Source organism: Pristiophorus japonicus, chromosome 8 (assembly GCF_044704955.1).
Source record: "Pristiophorus japonicus isolate sPriJap1 chromosome 8, sPriJap1.hap1, whole genome shotgun sequence".
Lineage (NCBI taxonomy): Eukaryota > Metazoa > Chordata > Chondrichthyes > Pristiophoridae > Pristiophorus > Pristiophorus japonicus.
Genome location: NC_091984.1, coordinates 63,465,461 through 63,492,861, shown reverse-complemented (window position 1 = coordinate 63,492,861; position 27,401 = coordinate 63,465,461). Strand labels below are relative to the sequence as shown.

The 27,401-nt window shown below is 41.0% G+C and overlaps 1 protein-coding gene across 3 annotated transcripts in view; it reads right to left on the bottom strand.

The window, feature by feature from the left end:
- Positions 1 to 24,574, bottom strand: part of cc2d1b (coiled-coil and C2 domain containing 1B) — a 98,251-nt gene extending 73,677 nt beyond the window's left edge. For all 3 annotated transcript variants that reach the window (XR_011594055.1, XM_070886868.1, XM_070886869.1), the window contains exons 1-9: positions 24,281 to 24,574; positions 21,787 to 21,925; positions 19,471 to 19,574; positions 17,911 to 18,021; positions 16,006 to 16,143; positions 14,943 to 15,282; positions 14,480 to 14,604; positions 9,534 to 9,609; positions 80 to 184 (exon numbers count right to left, since the gene is read on the bottom strand). Coding sequence is in view for 2 of the 3 variants with exons in the window: in XM_070886868.1 (XP_070742969.1) it covers positions 80 to 184; positions 9,534 to 9,609; positions 14,480 to 14,604; positions 14,943 to 15,282; positions 16,006 to 16,143; positions 17,911 to 18,021; positions 19,471 to 19,574; positions 21,787 to 21,925; positions 24,281 to 24,346 (1,204 nt within the window). In the remaining variant the exon portion in view is untranslated. The remainder of the gene's footprint in view (positions 1 to 79; positions 185 to 9,533; positions 9,610 to 14,479; positions 14,605 to 14,942; positions 15,283 to 16,005; positions 16,144 to 17,910; positions 18,022 to 19,470; positions 19,575 to 21,786; positions 21,926 to 24,280) is intronic.
- Between the last annotated feature and the right edge of the window lie 2,827 nt (positions 24,575 to 27,401).

Here is a 27,401-nt window from a genome sequence, read left to right as displayed (position 1 = left end):
AAACAATAAAAGCTACAAAGTTATATTTCAGGTGTTAATAATGCATTACATTAACATTGTACACCTAAACATATCGTACCAGATTCTATAGTGACTTGAGGTTCAGTTTTGGGATGCAATCCTTGCTGATCAGGAAGAGTTACTACACTGGAAGGACCTGGTGATTGTTCTTGAGCTGCAGTATCTGTCAAAATATTGAAATAAATCATTACCGATGAAAACATTTTTAAAAAGAACAATGTCACTTTATGATATATGAGACCCAAATTTGGCCCTCCGGCTTTTTCGGCGCATTTGCCCGAGGTGTGGCAACTTTCTGCTCCAAAAATGTAGCTCGGTATTCTCCCCGCTCCGTGGACCGTCCTAGGGCTTGGCGAGATGTGGCAAAAGCAATTGGGGGGTTGGGGGGGGGGGGGGCGGAGCTACAGTGCTGCGCCAAAAGCAGTGCCGGCAGCTGTCCGCATGCGTAGTAGAGCGTTCGTGCATGTGCAGTACCTCCCCCCATGATTGTGATGATGATGCCTGCAGCGCGGACCCAACGCGTCCTGCCCCTATCCTGGGCGAGTAGCCTGCTGCTGTCTTCCCGCGTTGAGGGCTACAAGAGACAGGTTGGTGGGGGGCAGGCAGGAGAGAAGAGTTTTGATCGGGGGGGGGGGGGGGGGGCGGCGGCGGGGAGAAAGAGTTTTGATCGGGGGGGGGGGAAGAAAGAGTTTTGATTTGCGGGGGGGGGGGGGGAGGAGAGAGAGAGAGAGAGAGAGAGAGAGAGAGAGAGTTGTGATCGGGAGCGGAGGCGGGGGAGAGAAAGAATCTTCAAAGATTTTCCAGTACTTTAATATCTAGCTATCTTTACTAAAAATTCCCTAATCTGCAGTATAAGAACATAAGAAATAGGAGCAGGAGTAGGCCATTAGACCCCTCGAGTTTGCTGCGCCATTCAATATCATGATCATGGACTCAGCTCCACTCCCCATAACCCCTTATTGTTTAAGAAACTTGTCTATTTCTGTCTTAAATTTATTCAATGTCCCAGCTTCCACAGCTTTCTGAGACAGCGAATTCCAGATTCACAACCCAGAGAGAAGAAATTTCTCCTCATCTCAGTTCTAAATGGGCAGTCCCTTATTCTAAGATCATGCCCTCTAGTTCTAGTCTCCCCCACCAGTGAAAACATCCTCTCTGCATCTAGCTTGTCAAGCCCCCCTCATAATCTTATACGTTTCTATAAGATCACCTCTCATTCTTCTGAATTCCAATGAGTAGAGGCCCAACCTACTCAACCTTTCCTCATAAGTCAACCCCCTCATCCCCGGGATCAACCTAGTGAACCTTCTCTGAACTGCTTCCACAGCAAGTATATCCTTTCGTAAATATGGAAATCAAAACTGCATGCAGTTTTCCAGGTGTAGCCTCACCAATACCCTGTACAGCTGTAACAAGACTTCCCTGCTTTTATATTCCATCCCCTTTGCAATAAAGGCCAAGATTCCATTGGCCTTCCTGATCACATGCTGTACCTGCATACTAACCTTTTGTGTTTTATGCACCAGGACCCCCAGGTCCCACTGTACTGCGGCACTTTGCAATCTTTCTACATTTAAATAATAACTTGCTCTTTGATTTTTTTCTGCCAAAATGCATGACCTCACACTTTCCAACATTATACTCCATCTGCCAAATCTGTCTGTGTCCTTCTGCAGCCTCTTTATGTCCTCCTCTCACATTGTCCTTCCTCCCATCTTTGTATCGTAGGCAAACTTGGCTACGTTACACTCAGTCCCCTCTTCCAAGTCGTTAATATAGATTATAAATAGTTGGGGTTCCAGCACTGATCCCTGCGGCACCCCACTCGTTACTGATTGCCAAGCAGAGAATGAACCATTTATCCCGACTCTCTGTTTTCTGTTAATTAGCCAATCTTCTATCCATGCTAATATATTACCCCAAACTCCGTGAACTTTTATCTTGTGCAGTAACCTTGTGTGTGACACCTTGTCAAATGCCTTCTGGAAGTCCAAATACACCACATCCACTCGTTCCCCTTTATCCACCCTGTTCGTTATATCCTCAAAGAATTCCAGCAAATTTGGTAAACATGACTTCCCCTTCATAAATCCATGCTGACTCTGCCTGACTGAATCATGCTTTTCCAAATGTCCTGCTACTGCTTCTTTAATAATGGACTCCAACATTTTCCCAACCACAGATGTTAGGCTAACTGGTCTATAGTTTCCTGCTTTTTGCTGCCTCCTTTTTTGAATAGGGGAGTTACATTTGCAGTTTTCCAATCTGCTGGGACCTCCCCAGAATCCAGGGAATTTTGGTAAGTTACAACCAATGCATCCATAATCCCTGTCGCTACTTCTCAAGACCCTAGGATACAAGCCATCAGGTCCAGGAGATTTATGTGTCTTTAGTCCTATTATCTTGAGCACTGCCTCCTTAGTGATTGTGATTGTGTTAAGTTCCTCCCCCCCCCTCCTATAGCCCCTTGACTATCCACTATTGGAATATTGTTAGCGTCCTCTACCGTAAAAACTGATACAAAATACTTGTTCAGAGTTTCTGCCATCTCCATGTTCCCCATTACTAATTCCCCGGTCTCGTCTTCTAAAGGGACTAACATTTACATTAGCTACTCTTTTTCTTTTTATATACCAATAGAAACTCTTATAATCTGTTTTTATATTTTGTGCTAGTTTACTTTCATAGTCTATCTTCCCTTTCTTAATCATTTTTTAAATTCTTTGCTGGCTTTTAAAAGTTTCCCAATCTTCTGTCCTCCCACTAGTTTTGGCCCTCTTGTATGCCCTTGTTTTAAAAATCGAACACCGTCCTTTATTTCTTTAGTTAGCCACGGGTGGCTTTCTTTTCTCTTGCACCCTTTCCTCCATACTGGAATATATTTTTCTTGAGAGTTGTGAAATATCTCTTTAAATGTACACCACTGTTCGTCAACCATCCCACACTTCAATCTATTTTCCCAGTCCACTTTAGCCAACTCTGCCCTCATACCTTCATCGTCTCCTTTATTTAAGCTTAGTATGCTGGTTAGAGATCCAACTTTCTCACCCTGCATCTGAATTTGAAACTCAATCATGCTATGATCACTCATTCCAAGGGGATCCTTTAGTAGGAGATTTGTTTATTAATTACACAGGACCAGATCTAGGATAACCTGTCCCCTGGTTGGTTCCGTTACATACTGCTCAAGGAACCAGTCCCTTATGCACAATGAACTCTTCTTCAAGGCTACCCTGACCAATTTGATTTGTCCAATCAATATGGAGGTTAAAATCACCCATGATTATTGCTGTTCCCTTTTTACAAGCCCCCACTATTTCCTGGTTTATGCTCCGACCAACAGAGTTGCTACTGTTAAGGGGCCTATATACACTACGCCCCACTAACAGTAATACTACCAGTGACTTTTTCCCCTCATTATTCCTTATCTCCACCCAAACTGTTTCAACATCCTGATCCTTTGAGCATATATCGTTTCTCACTATTGGAGTGATTCCATCATTTATCAATAGAGCTACCCCACCTCCTTTTCCTTTGTCTGTCCTTCCGGATTGTCAAATACCCCATAATATTTAATTCCCAGTCCTGGTCACCTTACAGCTCACCCACTACTGCATAGAATTCTAAAATATTACTAATTATCAGAGTCACACTACGCTGAACACCAAAATTTAAGTTTACATTTTGACATGCTTTTTTTGTTAAGTCTAACGTTTTAACTTTCTAAACCTAGACAGGGCAATTCTTTGGTGCTGCAGAAATCAAAATCCAGTGTGGTGTGATGCCACACATGAATCCATTAGGCAAGAGCGTTGGTACTCTTGATCTATTATTTACAAAGAAAGCCCTCCCCTTGCTTAAGTCGCCCCTATACTTCAGCCTTCATTACAAGATCATTTTTATTCTTGTAAAAAACCTCATACTCAGTTTAATCAGGCTGATAGCACCTACATCCTGTCCAGTCTTGCTGTTTGGGATTTAAAAAACTAGCATTCCTATCATAACACTGTCATTTGGAGGTTACCTGCGCTGCTTTAACTCTCCGCAAGGGTTTTTCTGTGCGGCCACATATGTTGGTCTAAGTTAGTTTGGAGCAACTATTAGCTGTCCAAACTGGCTTAAATGGCCAAAACAGGTGTAGGTGGCTGATAACACCCCCTTTTGAAAAAAAAACGAAAAAAAAATCCCAACTAACTCACTTGCACTGGCGCAAATTAAATGTGCAGAATGGGGATTTTTAAGATACTCCAGAAAAATCAAGTTGCTCCAAAAAAAAGCAACTCCTGAGGAAATTTGGGCCCATGGTAACAAGTTTATATTCAGTTTTTATCTCAAAGCATAGGAAATTTTTTATCTGACAGGTCATCAATTAACTCAATTGTAGCACATATTTCTAATAGTCTGCCAGGAGGCAGAACTGTGTTTTGAGTGTGGTTGGTCCAATCTGTAAATAGTCGATCAGCTTTGTTTGAGAAACAGACACCATGGATTTATTTTGCTTATTAATACTGATTTGTTCTGGTGAGTCAGCCTATTAATTAATTAATTATGAGAAAACAAAGTACAGGCAACTCTCGATTATCCGGGGCCCTCGGGGATCGGGCTATTCCGGGTAAACGATTTTGCCGCTAGGGCGAGTGCACGTACTTGCCGAGAAAGTTCGGTCCCAAATTTAGACAGTACTTTGATGCTTTTCTGCTTCTGTGCACTCCAGGATGGGATTGTCCACCTATTCATTTCAACATAAAGTGAAGAGACCCATGTTATACTGTGTCTACTTTTTCTTAAAATGGCCAGTCTAAAGTCTTCAACCGCTGAAGGTCGAATGAGACTCGGCTTTACTTACCCCTGAGGTGGCACCCTCAGTGATACTACAGACTGCACAAGAGCATATTCACCAAGATCAGAAAACGGAAAGACAGCAGGGAAGGGAGGAATTGTTGGATAAATCTTTTGCCCCCCTGAACTTTCTTCCAGCGTGATGACCTGGACAGTGCCCTAAAAGCGCGGGGTTGGGAGCAATGCCGTCGTTCTGATTACTGGAATTCTTTGAGGATATAACGAGCATGGTGGATAGAGGTGTACCGATGGATGTGGTGTATTTAGATTTCCAAAAGGCATTCGATAAGGTGCCACACAAAAGGTTACTGCAGAAGATAAAGGTACGCAGTCAGAGGAAATGTATTAGCATGGATAGAGAATTGGCTGGCTAACAGAAAGCAGAGAGTCGGGATAAATGGGTCCTTTTCGGGTTGGAAATCGGTGATTAGTGGTGTGCCACAGGGATCGGTGCTGGGACCACAACTGTTTACAATATACATAGATGACCTGGAAGAGGGGACAGAGTGTAGTGTAACAAAATTTGCAGATGACACAAAGATTAGTGGGAAAGCAGGTTGTGTAGAGGACACAGAGAGGCTGCAAAGAGATTTAGATAGGTTAAGTGAATGGGCTAAGTTTTGGCAGATGGAATAAAATGTCAGAAAATGTGAGGTCATCCACCTTGGGGGGGAAAAAAAAAAAAACAGTAAAAGGGAATATTATTTGAATGGGGAGAAATTACAACATGCTGCGGTGCAGAGGGACCTGGGGGTAAAAAATAAGTTTGCAGGTGCAGCAGGTAATCAGGAAGGCGAATGGAATGTTGGCCTTCATTGCGAGAGGGATGGAGTACAAAAGCAGGGAGGTCCTGCTGCAACTATACAGGGTACTGGTGAGGCCGCACCTGGAGTACTGCGTGCAGTTTTGGTCACCTTACTTAAGGAAAGATATACTAGCCTTGGAGGGGGTACAGAGACGATTCACTAGGCTGATTCCGGAGATGAGGGGGTTACCTTATGATGATAGACTGAGTAGACTGGGTCTTTACTCGTTGGAGTTCAGAAGGATGAGGGGTGATCTTATAGAAACATTTAAAATAATGAAAGGGATAGTACAAGATAGAGGCAGAGAGGTTGTTTGCACTGGTCAGGGAGACTAGAACTAGGGGGCACAGCCTCAAAATATGGGGGAGCCAATTTAAAACCGAGTTGAGAAGGAATTTCTTCTCCCAGAGGGTTGTGAATCTGTGGAATTCTCTGCCCAAGGAAGCAGTTGAGGCTAGCTCATTGAATGTATTCAAATCACAGATAGAGATTGATTTTTAACCAATAAAGGAATTAAGGGTTATGGGGAGCGGGCGGGTAAGTGGAGCTGGGTCCACGGCCAGATCAGCCATGATCTTTTTGACTGGTGGAGCAGGCTCGAGGGGCTAGATGGCCTACTCCTGTTCCTCCTGTTACTCCTGTTCCTAATTCTTATGTTCTTATAACATGAAGATGGGTCGCAGTATGAGCGGACAGACTGTCCAGGTCCGAGTTAATTTGATTGCTCTACAATTCCTTTAAGGTCGAGACAGCATTAAACTTTATTATAAAATAAAGAGCTTCCTCTGTGTGTAGTGATAATGTTGTGTGTCAGCACAGGACTGTGTGTGGGGTGGTTATAATGGTCATGCGCAGCTATACACGGGACAGTATCACAGTTTTTAAAAAAGTGTTGTTGTAGCAGGATCTCCGTTAGATTCGTGTACGGATAATCGAGAATTGCCTGTAATTTCAAATGGTCATGATACTTCAAACATGAAATTGCTGTCATGTCTGGCATGTGAAAATATCTCTACACACACCAAAAATTGGGCAAGTTTGTGTGTTCATCAGGCACAGGAGCCAATATGACAATTATGTTGAGGATGGATCAGCCAATATTCCCTCTAGAATCTCAATGAAAGGTTGCTTTCCTTTCTTTACCCAAAAAGATATTTATTGAAAGTTATACTTGCCAAAATAAATTGCACTGTGCAGAAATCCAACCCAAATTAAATTAATTTAAAAATCGGATTGTGAGCACTCCTGATGGCACAATGAATAAATACACAGCAAAATATAGTAGTGAGCCAGAGAGATCAGGAAAGTTGCAGGTACCATTCTTGAGTCAGGCAAAGCCAACTTAAGGCACCTGCAGATCCTGCAATTGCATGGGAACCGATTTAACGGGTGCCGATGTAGAACCACATTTTTGCACAGCTCTGATGTATTGCTTTTATATTATAGAATCCTAGAATAGTACAGGACAGATGGAGGCCATTCAGCCCATCAGGTCTGCCTGGCTCTTTCGAAGAGCACGCCAGTTAGTCGCACTCCCATGCTCTTTCCCCACATCCCTGTAATTTTTTTCTACAAGTATTTATCCAGTTCCCTTTTGAAGGCGACTATTGACTCTGTATCGACTAACTTTTATTTATCTTGTTGAATAATTTTAACGTGTGCTAACAATTGTCTCCCAAACTCCTGAATTGACCACTCTGCCAGCAACATACCTGCGCTACATTTTGTGCGGGGGTTGGTGGAAAAGGAAAGGCCATTGCATTTTGGCAGGAAGCTATTATTATTGTGCAGATCTGCTTGCCCTACCCATCCCTCCACCACCCCCTCACCCACAAACCTTGCATCACAATTAGTTTGCACCAATTTACATGTACATTTTGAAATTTTCCAGGGAATGGGTGTCCCAGGACCCCTTGAATAACAACCCATTTCTGTAGTGTTTGATTATTGCAATCCAGAAACAGGAGACAGGTGGGTGTGTCACAGAGCAATTCTTGTAAGCACTCCTAAACTACTTCAGCTGGGGTTAATAATCTTCTTATGTACATTTGACAACCAAGGTTCCCACTCCTGATCCTTATCCAGTGAATGCCTGTTGAATAATGCATGCATGGGGATTCTGGATAAAGATCAGGCTTCACGGTGATGTCCCATGGCCAAACACACTACTAGCACTCACTTTTTATGCTCACTTGGATAGAATACTAAAGGATTGATGACAATTGCATTATGATGCCCAGTACAAGTCTGCAACTTCAGGAGAAGTTTTTAGTAAAACACAAGAATGATTCAGAGCTGCTAAAATTGCTGCCTATATCTAGGGTATACACGAGACCTCTACTGAAGAAATGGCAATTAACTCTACATATATGAAATCAATTTTCATGCATTTTAACATACAGTTTGTGAATGGCAGTGTCCAGAGAGAGCAATTAAATGTTTGAAAAGACTGAAATTAATTGCTATGTGATACTTATGCATTTGCACTTGATAGTGAGTGGCACAAGGTGCCTACCTCAGATTTGAACCTATTGTGATCAGCTTCAGATCAGAGTAATATGAACGGTTTCTTAAATCACCTGTGTAGTAATACAATAAAGTCACTATTTTGTGTGTATACCAGAGTTTAAAACGAATAAAACCCAGAGATCTAGTTTTTGCCCCAAATTGCAATGTTCTATCACTGCCTTCGACCTGCAAAAAATCTACAAATTTACCTGGTGGTCCAGGAGGTTCATAGATTCGCATTCCTGGGCCATTATGCCTAGGCCTGCACAGAGGCGGTTTGCAAACGCCCCTAGGATCACTTGTGCTTGCCCAGCCAATAAAAGAAGGGAATCTCCATTCATACTTATGGGGAGTTCAGTTTGTACGAAAACCCCATAAGTATGAATGGAAATAACTTTAATACAAGAGAACATGAAATACATTTTTTTTTTTAAAACAGATCCTCCGCATATCGGGAGCGAGGACATTTGCAAGGGTAAGATTGTGGTATTTCAGGCGCAAGGGTTTTAAAATACACAAAAAACATTTTAAAATAGTTATAAAAACACATTTTATTGTTAAAAACCCTCCCCATTACGTTAAGTTTATTTTAAAGCATAAGTAAAAAAAAAAAATTTTTAATCGGGAATTTAAAAAAATACATAATTAATAAAAATATGGTGTGCATTTTTTCTATCTTTTATTATTGTATATTAGTATTTTGAGGGCCGTTTCTCATTCATAATAATGGGAACTCCAACTTATGGAGTTCCCATTATTATGAATGAGAATATACTATACCCGATTGGCTGCCCAGAGCCATGTGAGTCCAGCTCCAGGCCTGCGCACGTCCTAACATGCACGCACTGCGACACGCAATCAGGAGAGGCCTCCGGACCAGGATCCCTCGTGGCCGCAGCAGCTTCACGTAGGTGTGCGTCTTTTCTCTATATTCCATTCGCAAGTCCGCGAAAAGGAAAAAACGGGATTTCTGGGCCATAATGTTTTAACGGGGCTAACAACAAACTTACCTTATTGTACAAGGTTTTTAATGTATAAATGAGTGATAAAATGTTATTTTTCTATTTTTTAAAAAACTTTTACACTGGTAAAAGCAAGCCTTACACCTGCTTTTACCAGATATAAGAATTTCAAGGGCATTCGCTGGGCAAATAGCCCAACTCTCCGCCCACAAATGCCCCTTTCTTTCAGATTCATACGATCTGTCAAGAGGATCCTTGACAAACTTGTGGGGCCCCATGGACGCGTGCACATCTCGTATGCACCCGTAGGTGCCATAAATTCAGCCCCAACAAGTTTTATAACTAGACAATAATGAAGACAGCAATTGTACAATATTACAAATCTATGTATTCACACCTGTTGGTGGTGATGGCAGATTATTCACATCCACAGGCTCCCCACTGTCCAAAGCCTTTATCGCAACATCAAATTTCTGAAGAAACATGAAATGAAAAACACTTACACTTTTGAATCTATTATATATTAAAAATAGCGTGTTGTCACAACAGTCCAAAATAATTGCATCTGTAGGTGGAGCTGTAAGCATAATTAAATGACAGAGCCACAGGGGTAAAAATAAGGAACTAGCCTTTGGAATCACACGAGGAAAATTTATCGCACGTGAAGGTTTGTGTGAAAATTTAAATCATGGGAAGTGCACAGCATACTTTAAAAAAAAAATCAGATTTCCTCCACGTTCATAAGTGGTAGTTAGAAGAAACGACTGCATTGGCCATTTTTTCCATATTTGTTGGCTAATGAAATCTACTCTATCCTCCAATAACACAGATTTAGATACATCTAATGAATCAGACATTCTAAAACTTAAAAGATTTTAAACTACCGTAACTTCCAATAGATTTGAAAATAAATATTTTATCTGCACAATTGTTTGCTATATTATTAGTCAAGAAATCCTTCTGGCACGCAACCAAAGTTTTGACATGACAGTGTCAAGACTTTATAGCGCTCACATGCAATAAAGCAGTCACTAATTCAGTGATCACACCAGTCTGATTTCTCAACCAAAAAGCACACACAACATTGCTCACAGCTAACTCTGATGATATACTAAAGCAAAATATTGCGGATGCTGTAAATCCGGAATGGAAACAGAAAATGCTGCAAACCATCAGGTCAGGCAACATCTGTGAAGAGAGAAAAACAGTGTTAACATTTCAGGTCGGTGACGTTTCATCAGAACCATTGACCTGAAACGTTAGCTGTTTCTTTCTGCAGATGCTGCCTGACCCGCTGAGAGTTTACAGCATATTCTGTTTTTATTTTGGATGATACACTATTTTATAAGAATAGGAGTTTCTGCAACGGTAGAGTGGTTTTCCTTCAAAGTCGCAAAGCCCAGTTATTGTTAAGTAAACAGAGGGTCAAGTCAGAGTTTAACTGTTAATCGCTGCTTATTCAGAGAACTTTAGAGATAGAATGTCAAAGATAGTAATCAAAGGATTGCTACCAGTGCCACATGCCAGTCAGAGTAGGAACTGCAGGATAGCTCAGATGAATACGTGGCTTGAGGAATGGTGCAAGGGGGAGGGATTCAAATTCCTGGGACATTGGAACCAGTTCTGGGGGAGGTGGGACCAGTACAAACCGGATGGTCTGCACCTGGGCAGGATCGGAACTGATGTCATAGGGGGAGTGTTTGCTAGTGCTTTTGGGGAGGGTTTAAACTAAAAAGGCTGGGGGATGGAAATCTATGCAGGGAGGCAGAGGGAAGCAAAAAGGGGGCAGAAGCAAAAGGTAGGAATGAGAAAAGCAAGAGTGGAGAGCAAAGAAATCAAGTGCAAAAATCAAAAAGGGCCACATTACATCATTCTAAAAGGACCAGAGTGTTTAAAAAAAACAAGCCTGAAGGCTCTGACTCTCAATGTGAGGAGCATTCGTAATAAGGTGGATGAATTGACTGTGCAGATAGCTGTTAACGGATATGATGAAATTGGGATAACGGAGACATGGCTCCAAGGTAACCAAGGCTGGGAACTCAACATCCAGGGATATTCAATATTCAGGAAGGAGAGACAGGAAGGAAAAGGAGGTGGGGTAGCGTTACTGGTTAAAGAAGAGATTAACGCAATAGTAAGGAAGGACATTCGCTTGGATGATGTGGAATCTATATGGGTAGAGCTGCGAAACACCAAATGGCAGAAAACATTAGTGGGAGTTGTGTACAGACCACCAAACAGTAGTAGGGATGTTGGGGATGGCATCAATCAGGAAATTAGGGATGCGTACAATAAGGGTACAGCAGTTATCATGGGTGACTTTAATTTGCATATTGATACGGCTAACCAAACTGATAGCAATACGTTGGAGGAGGATTTCCTGGACTTTATAAGGGATGGTTTTCTAGACCAATATGACGAGGAACCAAGGAGAGAGCAGGCCATCCTAGTCTGGGTGATGTGTAACGAGAGAGGATTAATTAGCAATCTGGTTGTGCGGGGCCCCTTGGGAAAGAGTGACCATAATATGGTAGAATTCTTCATTAAGATGGAGAGTGACACAGTTAATTCAGAGACTAGGGTCCTGAACTTAAAGAAAAGTAACTTCAATGGTAGGAGATGTGACTTGGCTAGGATAGACTGGTGAATGATACTTAAAGGGTTGACGGTGGATAGGCAATGGCAGACATTTAAAGATCACATGGATGAACTACAACAATTGTACATCCCTGTGTGGCGTTAAGAATAAAAAAGGAAAGGTGGCTCAACCGTGGCTAACAAGGGAAAGTGTTAAATCCAAGGAAGAGGCATATAAATTGGCCAGAAAAAGCAGTAAACCTGAGAACTGGGAGAAATTTAGAATTCAGCAGGAGGACTCAGGGTTTAATTAGCCGGGGGGGGGGGGGGGGTAAATAGGAGTATGCGAGTAAGCTTGCAGGGAACATAAAAACTGACTGCAAAAGCTTCTATAGATATGAAGACCAACTGAACAAATACTTTGGTTCTGTCTTCACTAAGGAAGACGCAAATAGCCTCCTGAAAATACTAGGGGACCAAGGGTCTAGCGAGAAGGGGGAACTGAGGGAAATCCTTATTAGTCAGGAAATGGTGTTAGGGAAATTGAAGGGCATCCCAGAATACTTAAGGAAGTGGCCCTAGAAATAGTGGATGCGTTAGTAGTCATTTTCCAACATTCTATAGACTCGGGTTCTGTTCCTATGGATTGGAGGGTAGCTAAAAAAGGAGGGAGAGAGAAAACAGGGAATTATAGACCAGTTAGCCTGACAACGGTGATGGGGAAAATGTTGGAATCAATTATTAAAGATGTAATAGCAGTGCATTTGGAAAGCAGTGACAGGATCGGTCCAAGTCAGCATGGATTTATGAAAGGGAAATCATGCTTGACAAATCTTCTGGAGTTTTTTGAGGATGTAACTAGTAGAGTGGATAAGGGAGAACCAGGGGATGTGGTGTATTTGGACTTTCAAAAGGCTTTTGACAAGGTCCCACACAAGAGATTAGTGTGCAAAATTAAGGCAAATGGTATTGGGAGTAATGTATTGACGTGGATAGAGAACTGGTTGGTAGACAGGAAGCAAAGAGTGGGAATAAATGGGTCCTTTTCAGAATGGCAGGCAGTGACTAGTGGGGTGCCGCAGGGTTCAGTGCTGGGACCGCAGCTATTTACAATATACATTAATGATTTAGACGAAGGAATTGAATGCAATATCTCCAAGTTTGCAGATGACACTAAGCTGGGTGGCAGTGCGAGCTGCGAGGAGGATGCTAGGAGGCTGCAGGGGTACTTGGACAGGTTAGGTGAATGGGCAAATGCATGTTGATAAATGTGAAGTTATCCACTTTGGTTGCAAAAACAGGAAGGCAGATTATCTGAATGGTGATAGATTAGTAAAAGGGGAGGTGCAACGAGACCAGGGTGTCATGGTACGTCAGTCATTGAAGGTAGGCATGCAGGTACAGCAGGCAGTAAAGAAGGCAAATGGCATGCTGGCGTTCTTAGTGAGGGGATTTGAGTATAGGAGCAGGGAGATCTTACTGCAGTTGTACAGGGCCTTGGTGAGAGTACACCTTGAATATTGTGTGCAGTTTTGGTCTCCTAATCTGAGGAAGGACATTCTTGCTATTGAGGGAGTGCAGCGAAGGTTCACCAGACTGATTCCCGGGATGGCAGGACTGACATATGAAGAAAGACTGAATCGACTAGGCTTATATTCACTGGAATTTAGATGAGAGGGGATCTCACAGAAACATAAAATTTTGACAGGATTGGACAGGTTAGATGCAGGAAGAATGTTCCCGATATTGGGGAAGTCCAGAACCAGGGGTCACAGTCTAAGGATAAGGGGTAAGCCATTTAGGATCAAGAGGAGAAACTTCTTCACTCAGAATTGTGAACCTGTGGAATTCTCTGCCACAGAAAGTTGTTGAGGCCAGTTCGTTAAGATATATTCAAAAGGGAGTTAGATGTGGCCCTTACGGCTAAAGGGATCAAGGGGTATGGAGAGAAAGCAGGAATGGGGTACTGAAGTTGCATAATCAGCCATGATCATATTGAATGGTGGTGCAGGCTCGAAGGGCTGAATGGCCTACTCCAGCACCTACTTTCCAAGTTTCTAGGTTATCGGTTTTAGGCTGCAGGTCAAAAGCAGCCAGCATTTTGAGACTATTGGGCATCTGTAATAAAGAGTGATGTCTGCTAGACTAAACCATTTTTCATATACATGTTAAATATATTTTACAATGAATCTACTCAGTTTTTAAACTGATAGCTGCTGACATACTACAATGTGTTTGTCAATTAATTTTCCAGCCTTCCCCATGTCTTTTTGCAGCATACTCTTCCCAAAAAACATGGCTGGATAACTGATCTCAAGTCTCAACCAATGCCACTCTTTAATTGCCTATTGAAGAGTTGAGAGCGTAGTTCAGGTGATTCGGATGTTCCCTTCCTCCCTTTGGGATGGTGCCTGGTCCCTAGTATCACTTCCTTTGTTGGCACAATTGATTTCATGATCTCATTTTTGATAGAATCAATTATAAAACTCGTCATTTCATCCATGGGCATCAACATTTTCTATTTTCACACAACTTTGCTACTCAGAGATTTAATTGATTTCAGTAATACTAAAACACAGTAGTGTCCATGAAGTAGTGTCTGCTGACAGTACCTTTAAATTGTTTAAGAATTAAATCAAATGTAACCATTTTTCAGAAATGGATTTTATAATGGTTACATTTCAGAATATCTTCAATGCCAAATGTTACTATATTACATTACTTTACAGATCAATGAATTTATTAAAAAAATGACAAAATCTTTACTTTGCTGATTTTCATGTATTCTTTAGCCTTTGTGATGTCTCCCTGCTGTTTTGCTCTCAGTGCAGCCAATTTGTATTCCTTTTGTCTTCCAATCAATAATACTTTTGTCTTTGTATCATCACATCCTGCATAGCAGAAAAACAAAACTGCCTTTAAAAAGCACTGTCAAATCTGGCTTCAGATGACTGTTTTAGGTGGTAGTCCTAATTCGCATTCAAGCTTAAATCAAAATTGATTGCCAAGACTGATTTTGCATCACATCAAACTGGTACAAGTTAACAAATTAATTATGCTTCCAGCATTATCAACCCCCTCTCTCTCCAACAGTCACAAAAGCAAGAAAAGTCGAGCGAATTCACTGACCCGATCCCTTCCACACATCACATCATGTATAAACTGCTCTATCATGGGCTCCACCTAATTTATTTAAATCCTGCCAATTTAGAATAATTTGATTCGGTACCTGAGCCATCATTAACTGCTGTACTGGATACATCAATGATCTCTGACTGAACAGAAGTTACAGACTCTGCAAGAATGCTGGGAGGTTCAGGCACTGAAGACGTCACAGGCAACATGGCAACACTAGGTTTTGGTAGTTGTGCCTCATTTGCTGGTGTTGGTGTATCCTGACGTATTTCAGCTACTCTATCTTCCACATATTCCGCTTCCAAACTTTTTGCATTTAAGCCATCAGGTTGGAGTACTGTAGCACTGCTTTTACCAGTAGCCACTGGGGGAGGAATTTCTGCTTCCTCTATCTTTTTGCCTTTCTTTGCAGAAGCCAGCATAGTCTGTAATGTCTGTTAAACATAGGAAACCAGATGAAGATTGTATAATGCTTGCTACATTACATTTAAATACAAATTTTAAAATTTACAAAATGATCATCTTTCTGACAAAACTACAAAAAGATTTTGCAAATAACTGATCTGAACGATTTCAGTGTAGATGGGCCACATCCTCAATACTGCTGTGAGAAAGCACACTTCTAATTATGAACAGCTCCAATAGCAAATTAGAAAATAGGTTAAAAGAACACAACATAAGCTCTTGCTTTTATACCCAAAGTACCTAGTTTTAGTTATGAAAGTACAATGACAGAGTAATATGGTTATTACAAAGAATAATTTGAAAATGCCTTAGTAGGTGAGTAGATGAGCAGATAAGAGAGCGGAACAGTGGAAGAGATGTTAGTTTCTTCTATATTGCTGGACATTAAATCCTAACGAAAATAATCTCAGTAACAATACTGTTCTACTATAAATGCCATTCAAGCAGTCCTGTTAGCTCTTAGCCAAGTCACTAAAAGGAGCCTCATAGTAACACAGTTTAATCTTTCTGTAAGTGGGGGTTAGACATGAACCAGCATTGGTATTTTGGTTATATGACAAAAACATGCTTCCCATCAACTGATTGTAAAGCAGCTCTGGTGACAGTCCTAGAGAAACCAGTACCACCCTAGCTTCACAGCTTAAAAGCTACATGGAAGATGGAGTACAAATGACCAATAGTTTAAAGTATACCTTCAGCCCTCGTTCATATCTTCTCATTTTTGACGTTTCTCCAGTTTCCTTTGCATTACTGATTGCAACCCTATACATCTGAATGCGTTCTTCAAGTGTACCTTGCAATCCACCAGCATTCACAGGAACTGCACTTGACTTGGAAAAAGAAAATAACTTTCATACCATATGCAAAGAATTTAATTTTTACTTGTGACTGTAAATGTAAATATTTAGCCACCTATACAATGTAAATATTTAGGATTAAATAACCATTGTTTCCTTCACCTGGATAAGATGTTCTGAAAACAATTTAGTAAATAATATCTAACCTAAATCTGTCCAGGATTTAAAAAAAAGTGATATGTGGCTTTATAAAATGGGTGAATATTATGTTCCACTTAGCTGTAAAACACACTAGCCCCGAACTTGGTGGAAGCTAAGTTCCACCCAGTGCTGCACAAAGGACCGCTGAGATCCCGACGGTACTTTGGGCGGAACTTTCATGAAAAAGTAATGGAAAGATCACCCGGCGGCAAAAAAAGGACTTACACCATGAATCTGGGTGGCAGCATGCGGGAGGCCCCAATCTCGGCAGCAGATGCAATCCTCGGCAAAGTACCGCCGAGGATTGAGTCGGGGGGGGGGGGGGAAAAAGAGATAAAAAATAAAAATTTCCAAAAAATAAAAAACAATGGAAAACCTTCAGAGGACCCCATCCACTTGAATCGCTGGAAAAAAAAATAAAGAAGTTTACTAACCTTTTTTTTTCAGGTCTTCATACTTACCGTTGAGATTGGACCTGCCTCCACGCGGTGGTCCTTTCTTTCTGCTGCAGCGGACTCCCACCCGGACCAAACTGGCAGCTCATCAGGCGGGAGAACACTTATGCACATTGCGTGCCAGCGAATGGTCCCCAGCGGTCTTCCCTCCCCACCAGTGGGAGGCCTCCACCAAACTCACTCAGAGGGGAGACTGCCCAGAAAATTCAGCAGCAGCAAGCGATGAGTCCACCAGGTTCGGCCCCATTATGTACTAATACTCTTAGTATAGGCTGTGTCAGTATGATCTAAATAGATTTACACAGTCTGACCAACATGCTTTGCTGTCTTTACAGCTTTTTCAATAGATTTTATTAGTACCGCTATATGGCATAACATAAGCTCGGTCATAAGTCAATTTTTAAAAACCCATGTATAATTGAAGCTTTATTGCAGGATAAACTGTACAGATTAAAATATAACCAGTGTAAAATAAAGATTAGGCTGGTTTTAAAATGTCACAAAAGACCTCCTAGAAGACATAGTAGGTTTATTTTACTGCGAGTCTGAATGAGACCGAGTCAGACTAAGAAAAATTAACCCAACTTTCTCTACAAGTTGCTAGAAATTAAGACGTCAATATTGTGGTCCAGCTTCTGGTGCTATCCCATTGATACCTGCTCAGTGTCATTTCTCTACGCATGTGGATTAAGAATTGCAATGTAGTTCAGCAGAAGTTTCCCACTTTGGAAAGGTAGTGTGTTTGAGACTGCAGAAATTCTTATCGTACACCAACCACACCAGAGTCAGAGTTATTCTACTACCACAGTGATCAACGGTTAGGAGGCTTTTGCAACTGTACTTCGTGATTTCTTTATAAGAAAACACTTAATTTAGGAACTTTTTTTTATTATTCTAAATTTCATGCATCAAACGATAAATTATTTCTTACACATTTGCAGCACTGCAGAGATTTCAGAAACTGAAGGGTATCTGAACTCTCCCAATGACACTGCGCTACTAGTCATTCAAGCATACTTTGTAAAATTAAACTTAAGCTCTACAGGTTCTGCAGATAAAAGCACAGGATGTGGTACTAAGAAGTTTTAGAAAAGATATAAGCTTTCCTTTTTTTTTAAAAAAAAAATGACAAGACAAGATTTACCGGAGGCTCAGAATCAGTTGGTTGATGTATTGGTCCTGGAGTAGAGTCTGTGGGAACAGATGAATTTGCAGATTCCTCTTCCTCCTCCCCAACCACTTCCTTCAGCTCTGCCTTCATAATATAATAAAGAATTGTCCTTATATGGTTTAAGCAGACAAATAAATACCACACACTTTTCTTTTGCATACTATTCTTTGTTTACCATCCTTTGTTTACCATTATGCAATCCATTACTGCATCTAGAATTATAAATTAACTACTGCAAAATATAGTTAGCTTAATTGAAACAAAAATTCATAATTGGAATATTAATATTGTGAGACCTTCCCATACTTTAACTCTTTGGAAGCAATGTGGCCTATAATTTTTTGGGGCCGCATGGCCCTTTAAATGGGCTGCGCAGTCCATTCAAAATTCCGCACATGTACAGTTTTTTCATTGCAAGGCCGGTGAGCCGGCTACGAGGACCTTCAGAGCACTGCGCAGCCGCACAGCTTAAAGGGAACATGTTATTTGTTTGGAAGACAAAGTTTGAACTAGCAGAGGGGGGCGTGCTTTGTACAGGATTTGATTTGTGAAACAAAAACACATTGAATCAATGGATATAATTTAACAGGCTGTAACCGGAGATAGTTATATAAAGGATTAACTCTCTGGAGTAAAGAATTAACGTATCTTGGTTTCAAAAACTATTCTGAGAATAACCTGAATAAAAGAATCATCCATGGCTCCAAACATCTCAATCTTATTTGAAGACATGATTAAAACACACACACATTTGATAAGCTATAAGGGAAATGCCATAGGTCCAAATTGTTTACTAAAACAATCGCTATATGGATAACCAAGCTTTTAAAATTTGTTTTAATTACCCAATGCCAGGTTGGCCAATTCTTAATTCACTATTTGAAAGAGATATTACAACAATTTTCTACATGGATTACTGGTTTAAAGCACCACCTGACAGGATTCTGAGCCAGCAAGGTGAAAGGTCTGCATGGAGTTGGGTGATTTCATCTGGACTAGGGGGGAAATAAATCAGCCACGATTCCTACTTAGGACTCCTATCCTGTGACTCATTCTGGATAAGTGTACTTGTGTAAATATCAGCTGAGGGCATGTGATTCCACATTTAACTGAAAAGCCCGCTGACACTTATCATCTGAGTACACACAATGCCAGTATCTTCAAAAAGGAAGGGGAAAGAGGAAGAAAGGAACATTGCAGCTTTAAGCATAATATATAGTATTTATGTAGTGCAAAATGTTTAAAAATAACACTAATCAAAAAAAATTTAATTCCTCCTGTAACCACTTAAAAATATGTTTTTAAATAAACAGTTTTGTCCAGAGGTGATTAAATCTGTTAGAATTAACTCCATGACAATAATGTGACAATTTTTGCGCCTACGTTCGGAATGAAATAGTTATTACTGCAAACAGCAGAATATATGAAAACAAGGAATTCTTATTGGAACACTAATTTATCATGGTCCTCAGTACTGTACTTACTTATTTTGTCCCTATCCAAGATAAGGTATGCCCTAAAACTTCATCTTACCAAGAGTTCTTCATCGTTTTCCAAATCGTCATCATTGTCAATTTCATCAACATCCTTCATACATTCCTCAGCCATTTGTTCTATATGATCCATTGGCAAAGGCGCTGTGGATAAAATGCACAAGATCAGAGAAGATAGGCTTCGCTCACTAAACTTTTTATTTTCTTAGTTTATTATGCCCTATGAAAAAATATTTGGTCCACTGGCAGAATACTCAACAATGGAGACTGCAGAACTGCTGGGTATTTGACATAATGTATGTCACACAAAACCTAGCTGTGTGCCTCAGCTGCAGGAAATATAAATCAACAGCCAGTAAGCTGCAATATGCCCAAGGCCATTTTACACACCGATGGAATACAGTAGTGCTATTCATTTTCTCTTGAAAAAGCTATTACAATGCTAGAGCCAGCTTTAAGGTATAATCTGCCAATTTTATAGTTTTCTTATTTATACCACTATAGTCTTTATATTACTATAGTCTTAGTCTTTACAGATATTTGACTTTGAAAGCAAAAGAAAGCTGTATTTAGTGCTTTATAATGCAGAGTTTTTTCAGTGATCAAGTGCAGATAACTTTAATTTACTGGTACTTTCCTAAATGCCATCACACATTAAAACATTATGCACCAATGGTGAATATCCCACCCCAAAAAAAAAAACCAAACAGTAATTGTAAATAGATACCAAGAAGCAAATTCGAAGGTGCAGATTAATGCAGAGGTTCAGAAAATTATTACAAACCACTTAAACTTTGCTTTTATGGTTCGCATTAGCATTCTAAGGGTTCACATGACTGGGTTAAAATAATTACCATGTATCTTAGTCCTTAAATCACAATCCTCTGCACTTAATTGTATAAGATACAGTTGAGCTGTATCTCCCCCATTTATACCATCTCCATTTCTCCTTCTGCCTCCCCTAGGAGGTTTCAGTTACTCTCAATCCCCTCACACTCTATTACCCAACACCCAACTTGAGAGCTGGAAAGACCAAAAAAGAACCTACATATGTGGCAGACCTGGCCAGTACCAATTCTGACAAATAAATGAAGCTAAGAGATTGCTTCTAGAGGACAATGGATGCACAAATTCAAAAGGAAATGTATTCTATTGCACTCTCACACAATCTTTATTATAGTAAGAGATTCCTATTGTCTCCTATCCCAGTGTTATCCAATATAATTTTCTGACGAGCCACAGGTATGCCTACAGCGACACTGTTTTAGCCCATTGCACTAATTTTAGTAGAAAAGTTATTTTGCACAACATAGGTAAATGTAATTCACGTATACATTTCCTTAACAAATATCCACCACCATTCAGTGTGGAACTTTGCAATCTTTCTCCTTCACCAAAGTTTGGAATTCTGGAATCAATTTTATAAGACAGAGCACATCTTAGTGCAGTTTCTAGGTTTCTGTCCAGTCTTGAGCGATACTTTTGTCTTCATCAGAGTGGTTGCTGAGAATGCTGACTCGCACAACGAGATGTGCCAAACCCACCCCTGCTCTCCGGAACACAGTTGGAAACTGCTTGCCCTAAGCCAAGATGTGAACTTTTTGAAGCTGCTCATTATCGTCTGTGTTTGTTTTCTTCTGCTGGCCTGGAGCAGTTATTCCAATTGTTCGAAATGACTGCAATGACTGCTCCACTCTCCATACATTGTTGCTGGTGTTTCCATGATGCTGAAGTCCACCGTTTTCACCAAGTTGCACAATATTTTAGTAGATAATCAGTAAGCAGTTACCAAGAAAGTAAAGTACACACAATGATCAAAAAACACTCACGAGAAGAGAAGCTTTTGCACAAAATATCTGCTCCAAGCTGTCTGATCAAAAGCTATAATATTTAGGATTATGTGGCAATTTAACAACACCCTTCACTTTAACAGTTAATCGACTGGAGTTTTCATAATTTTTTACCAATTTTTCCTGAAATGTTTTCTTTTGCTTTCAGCTCTTTAGCAAGATTCATGGCTTAAAATGTGAAATTATTCATGTCTTAGAAAGATGTCAAAGCCTTCTACTTGTTCAATTGTTGACTTTTTCCAATGAAAATATTATTACTTTTCAGGACAGCTCTTACATCGATAGCATAACGAAAATAACTTACATTTGCAGTGTTCATACATTAAATGGGCTTGGCTTTTAAAAAAATGTTTCATTAAAAATTAAAAGTAATTCCATTATCTAGACCAAGTATTTAACTTGTAGAACTTATTTTAAAAATGAAAGTGTTCAGGAAGTAATAGCAGTTTTTAATTACAACCAAGGATAAACCGGAAAAGTAGATGATAAACACAGATTTTATTAACTTTTTCCTTTGGGCTTTGGTTTGGTGACTGGCTTCTTTCCAGTTATTTCAGCTAATTCTGCTTCCAGATCTCCATCGTCACCATCCCCTTCTGCATCCATCATCATATCTTCACATGAAAAGTCTACAAATAGGCCAAGCTGTGTCAAAGAGAGAAAGAACATCAGTGTCACAAGACTCTCAAACAGATGCCTATTAAACTAAAAGTACGGTGAAGTTATTTTCAATTATACACAAACAGTAAATGAGTAACTCCTCTCATCGCAAGTTGTCACATCCTTTCACAAAAATTGTATATTCTCATCCAGTTAATAGTAAACACAATCACACCATAATTCCTAGCGAGCTACAATGTACACATTAAGTAAACAGTTGTGTCAGTGAGGCCCATACTACAATCCAATCTTGAAATTCAAAGAACATTCAAAAATCACTATTACTCTTCAGGATTTCATCAGATCCTTTCAACTGAACTTATCACAAATCAGCCATCAAACCTGGAGCCATTCTGGTCTGTTAATATTCAATACCACAGTAGTCGTTTGGAGGCCCGGGCAGAATTCACCCATTTAGCTATTAAGCAAGCAATATACAGGACTGAAATTTACAGTTTCCCCAACAGCCTACTCCGAGTAGGCCGTCGTAATCCATTTCAAAGGCCCCACAACCAGCAGATTTCTGTATGCGCTTGAGCATGCGCAAAATCCAGAACTTGCGATCTATCAAGGTATATATACCTTGACAGATCATCCAAACCGACTGGAAACACCATTGCTGCCGTAGAGTTGGGCTATCAGCTGCCTCGCAATTGCCAATGAAACGCCTGCTTTAGTCAACGTAAAGGTATAGACAAGCCTTAAATTAAACATTTAAAAATCAAATATGATGTAATAAATTAGTTTATGCCAATGTTGGCAGATTAAGATGTTTAAAATTATATCAAAAATTAAATTTTTATTGAGGTTGGTGTAATGAAGGGATGTGTCTCTAAAATTGAAATTTATATTTATTAGAATTGTGTAAACTGTCTAATTATTTGGGGATTCCCTTCGTAAATTACTGCAATGGAATCCTCATTTGTGGCCGGGCTCACGTGATCCCAGGGACGCTTCCAAACCCCCTACATCCCTGGGATCCGTGGGCCTTTACGCAGACATCTACCTGAAGGCCCGAGACCGGAACTCTCGCAGCCTGGGCGCTTGGAGGTAGGTTCAGATTTGTTTCGTGGGACGGAGGCGTACTCCGGAGGTACGCTTCCGACCACAATTTCTAACCCATTCTTATTTAAGCAAATCTTAATTCTCCTGTAAGGACCCCATGTATAATAAATTACAAAGCAATACAAACTTTACATCTGAAATGAATTGCCGTGCCATGCCATGTATAATACCCACCAGCAATTGATAAAAGCAATCTTGAAAAGTGTTAATCAATATACATCAGTCGCCATCACTACTTAGCAAACAATATTATTATTGCAAACTGTCTGGAAATATTACCTGCATCAATGTGCCAACCAGCTTATCAGAAAACAAACCAAAATGAAAAAAAGTGAAAAGGTAAAATAAAAAGCAAATCAGCAAAAATACACAAATTTAATTTTAAAATTGCATCATGCAGGATGTATTGATTTAGAACTGGTCTTTCACCACTGGGCCTGGATTCAAATCACACTCAGGCAAATGGGACAAAAGTCCCTTCGGTCTGCATCCTGTACAAGCCCTGTGTGAAATAAAATTGGGCAGTCTGAATCCAGTTCCGAATAAGCATAGCCCTACAACTAATTGGCAATCTCACTCAATGGATAAATAGAGATAGCTGGTGTGGGAAATGAAACTGTCACACTGGTGCAGTAGGAGTGCTCTTCTGGGGGGACGTATACTACCATTCTTTCATTGGAATTCCCTGCCCAACCCAATCATGGGAGCACCATCACGAAGACGCCTGCAGCAATCCAAGGCGGCCCAGAACATTCTTCCCAGGGCAACTGGGGATAATCAACAAATGCAGCCTTGCCAGGGACACTCACATTCCTCGAACAAAAGTATACAACAGGAAAAAATTGCTATATCATAGATAGATATTCTTTACATTGCTCTGAAATGTGTTTAATAATATCCCATCCAAGCAGCCATGCGATATGGCATAAATAGGTTATCTCGTGGCAGTCTGCAAAATTTAAACAGACATCTCTCCCTTCCACTTTGTTCCTTTTTAAAATAGTAAGTGCAAGCATATCAAATCGCTGTGTTACCATAAATATGCGCTAGAAAATAACGTTAAAACTTTGGTAGAACTATACAACTTGTCCAGGATTACTGCCACGCGCTATGTAATTTGTAACAGCGTGTGCTTGATAAACAAACCCACCAGTAACAGTGTGAAACTCTGCAAACAGCTCAGTACCCCCGCCCCATCTCCATCTCCAATTAGACTCGTAGTCACTGCTGGAGGCATTCTGTAAAAAAAAACTCCAAGCGCATTCATTGACCTACCTGTTTAGCTGCGGCTGCGCCCTGGCCTTTGGCCGGCGGCTTCTTTCTGTTTTTGACAGCAAACATGGTGCATCCGACAGGCGGCAAGTTTGCACAACTCGCCCCAGGGCCCCAGAAAATAACAAACACCGACACAGGCCGTCAGATTTTTTTAAAATAACTTCTCCCGACTGAAGGTTGTAAGTGGAGCGGTGAAGTTGAGTGACTGGAGGGCTTACGTGCCCACAGTGAGGGAGGCCCAGGTCAGGGAGCAGCCACTTTCATCCGAAGAAACACAGCCCGTCTCCTGGTCGCCAACCGCCGCCTCTGCGCAGACTCAGTATTGCTCCTTTCCGGTCCGCGTGAGCTCCCCATTGGCTTGTGTGGAGCTGCTGCTGTCTGTAACCCTGCCAGCAGAGTGACCTATCTGCCCGTTTGACTGTGAGCAAAGTACAAAACCACACTTTTCATTTTTGTTAATAGGGGGTAGGGGGCGCAATTAGGAGTGAAAAAAAAGAAAGACTTGCATTTACATAGCATCTTTTATGTCCTCTGAGGTCCCAAACCGCTTCAGAGCCAGTGAATTACGTGTAGCCGTTTGCTTTGCAAACAAGTGCGGCAGCCAAATATGCCCACTGCAAGCCCCCACAAACATCAGTGAGATGAATGACCGGTTAATTTGAGGAGAGGGATGTACCTAGGTCAGGAAATGAGGCATAATCTTTGCTCTTCGATAAAGTGCATTCTAGAGCACCCTTTATTATATATTTGAGATTACGGAGCCATGACTCCAGGGTGACCAAGGCTGTGAACTCAACATCCAGGGGTATTCAACATTCAGGAAGGATAAACAGAAAGGGAAAGGAGGTGGGTTAAAGAGGAAATTAACGCAATAGTAAGGAAGGACATTAGCTTGGATGATGTGGAATCGGTATGGGTAGAGCTGCGGAATACCAAAGGGCAGAAAATGCTAGCGGGAGTTGTGTACAGACCACCAAAGTAGTAGTGAGGTTGGGGACAGCATCAAACAAGAATTGAGGGATGCGTGCAATAAAGGTACAGCAGTTATCATGGACGACTTTAATCTACAAATAGATTGGGCTAACCAAACTGGTATCAATACGGTGGAGGAGGATTTCCTGGAGTGTATTAGGGATGGTTTTCCAGACCAATATGTCATGGAACCAACTAGAGGGCTGGCCATCCTAGATTGGGTGATGTGTAATGAGAAAGGACTAATTAGCAATCTTGTCGTCTGAGTCCCCTTGGGGAAAAGGGATCATAATATGGTAGAATTCTTTATTAAGATGGAGAGTGACACAGTTAATTCAGCGACTAGGGTCCTGACCTTAAGGAAAGGTAACTTCGATGGTATGAGACGTGAATTGGTTAGGATAGACTGGGGAATGATACTTAAAGGGTTGACGGTGGATAGGCAATGGCAGATATTTAAAGATCACATGGATGAACTTTAACAATTGTACATCCCTGTCTGGAGTAAAAATAAAATGGGGAAGGTGGCTCAACCGTGGCTAACAAAGGAAATTAGGGATAATGTTAAATCCAAGGAAGAGGCACATAAATTGGCCAGAAAAAGCAGCAAACATGAGGACTGGGAGGAATTTAGAATTCAGCAGGGGAGGACAAAGGGTTTAATTAGGAGGGGGGAAATAGAGTATGAGAGGAAGCTAGCAGGGAACATAAAAACTGACTGCAAAAGCTTCTATAGATATGTGAAGAGAAAAAGATTAGCCTGACATCAGTAGTAGTGGGGAAAATGTTGGAATTAATTATTAAAGATGAAATAGCAGCACATTTGGAAAGCAGTGACGGGATTGGCCCAAGTCAGCATGGATTTATGAAAGGGAAATCCCGCTTGACAAATCTTCTAGAATTTTTTGAGGATGTAACTGGTAGAGTGGACAAGGGAGAACCAGTGGATGTGGTGTATTTGGACTTTCAAAAGGCTTTTGACAAGGTCCCACACAAGAGATTTGTTGTGCAAAATTAAAGCACATGGTATTGGGGGTAATGTACTGATGTGGATAGAGAACTGGTTGACAGACAGGAAGCAGAGAGTTGGGATAAACGGGTCCTTTTCAGAATGGCAGGCATTGACTAGGGCTCAGTTTGACAAGGTCCCACACAAGAGATTTGTTGTGCAAAATTAAAGCACATGGTATTGGGGGTAATGTACTGATGTGGATAGAGAACTGGTTGACAGACAGGAAGCAGAGAGTTGGGATAAACGGGTCCTTTTCAGAATGGCAGGCATTGACTAGGGCTCAGTGCTGGGACCCCAGCTATTTACAATATACATCAATGATTTGGATGAAGGAATTGAGTGTAATATCTCCAAGTTTGCAGATGACACTAAGCTGGGTGACGGTGTGAGATGTGAGGAGGTTGCTAAGAGGCTGCAGGGTTATTTGGACAGGTTAGGTAAGTGGGCAAATGCATGGCAGATGCAGTATAATGTGGATAAATGTGAGGTTATCCACTTTGGTGGCAAAAACACGAAGACAGAATATTATCTGAATGGCGACAGATTAGGAAAAGGGGAGGTGCAACGAGACCTGGGTGTCATGGTACATCAGTCATTGAAGTTTGGCATGCAGGTACAGCAGGCGGTGAAGAAGGCAAATGGCATGTTGGCCTTCATAGCTAGGGGATTTGAATATAGGAGCAGGGAAGTCTTACTACAGTTGTACAGGGCCTTGGTGAGGTCTCACCTGGAATATTGTGTTCAGTTTTGGTCTCCTAATCTGAGGAAGGACGTTCTTGCTATTGAGGGAGTGCAGCGAAGGTTCACCAGACTGGTTCCCGGGATGGCAGGACTGACATAGGAGGAGAGACTGGATCAACTGGGCCTGTATTCACTGGAGTTTAGAAGAATGAGAGGGGATCTCATAGAAACATATAAAATTCTGATGGGACTGGACAGGTTAGATGCAGGAAGAATGTTCCCGATGTTGGGGATGTCCAGAACCAGGGGTCACAGTCTAAGGATAAGGGGTAAGCCATTTAGGACTGAAGATGAGGAGAAACTTCTTCACTTAGAGAGTTGTTAACCTGTGGAATTCTCTACCGCAGAGAGTTGTTGACGCCAGTTCATTAGATATATTCAAGAGGGAGTTAGATA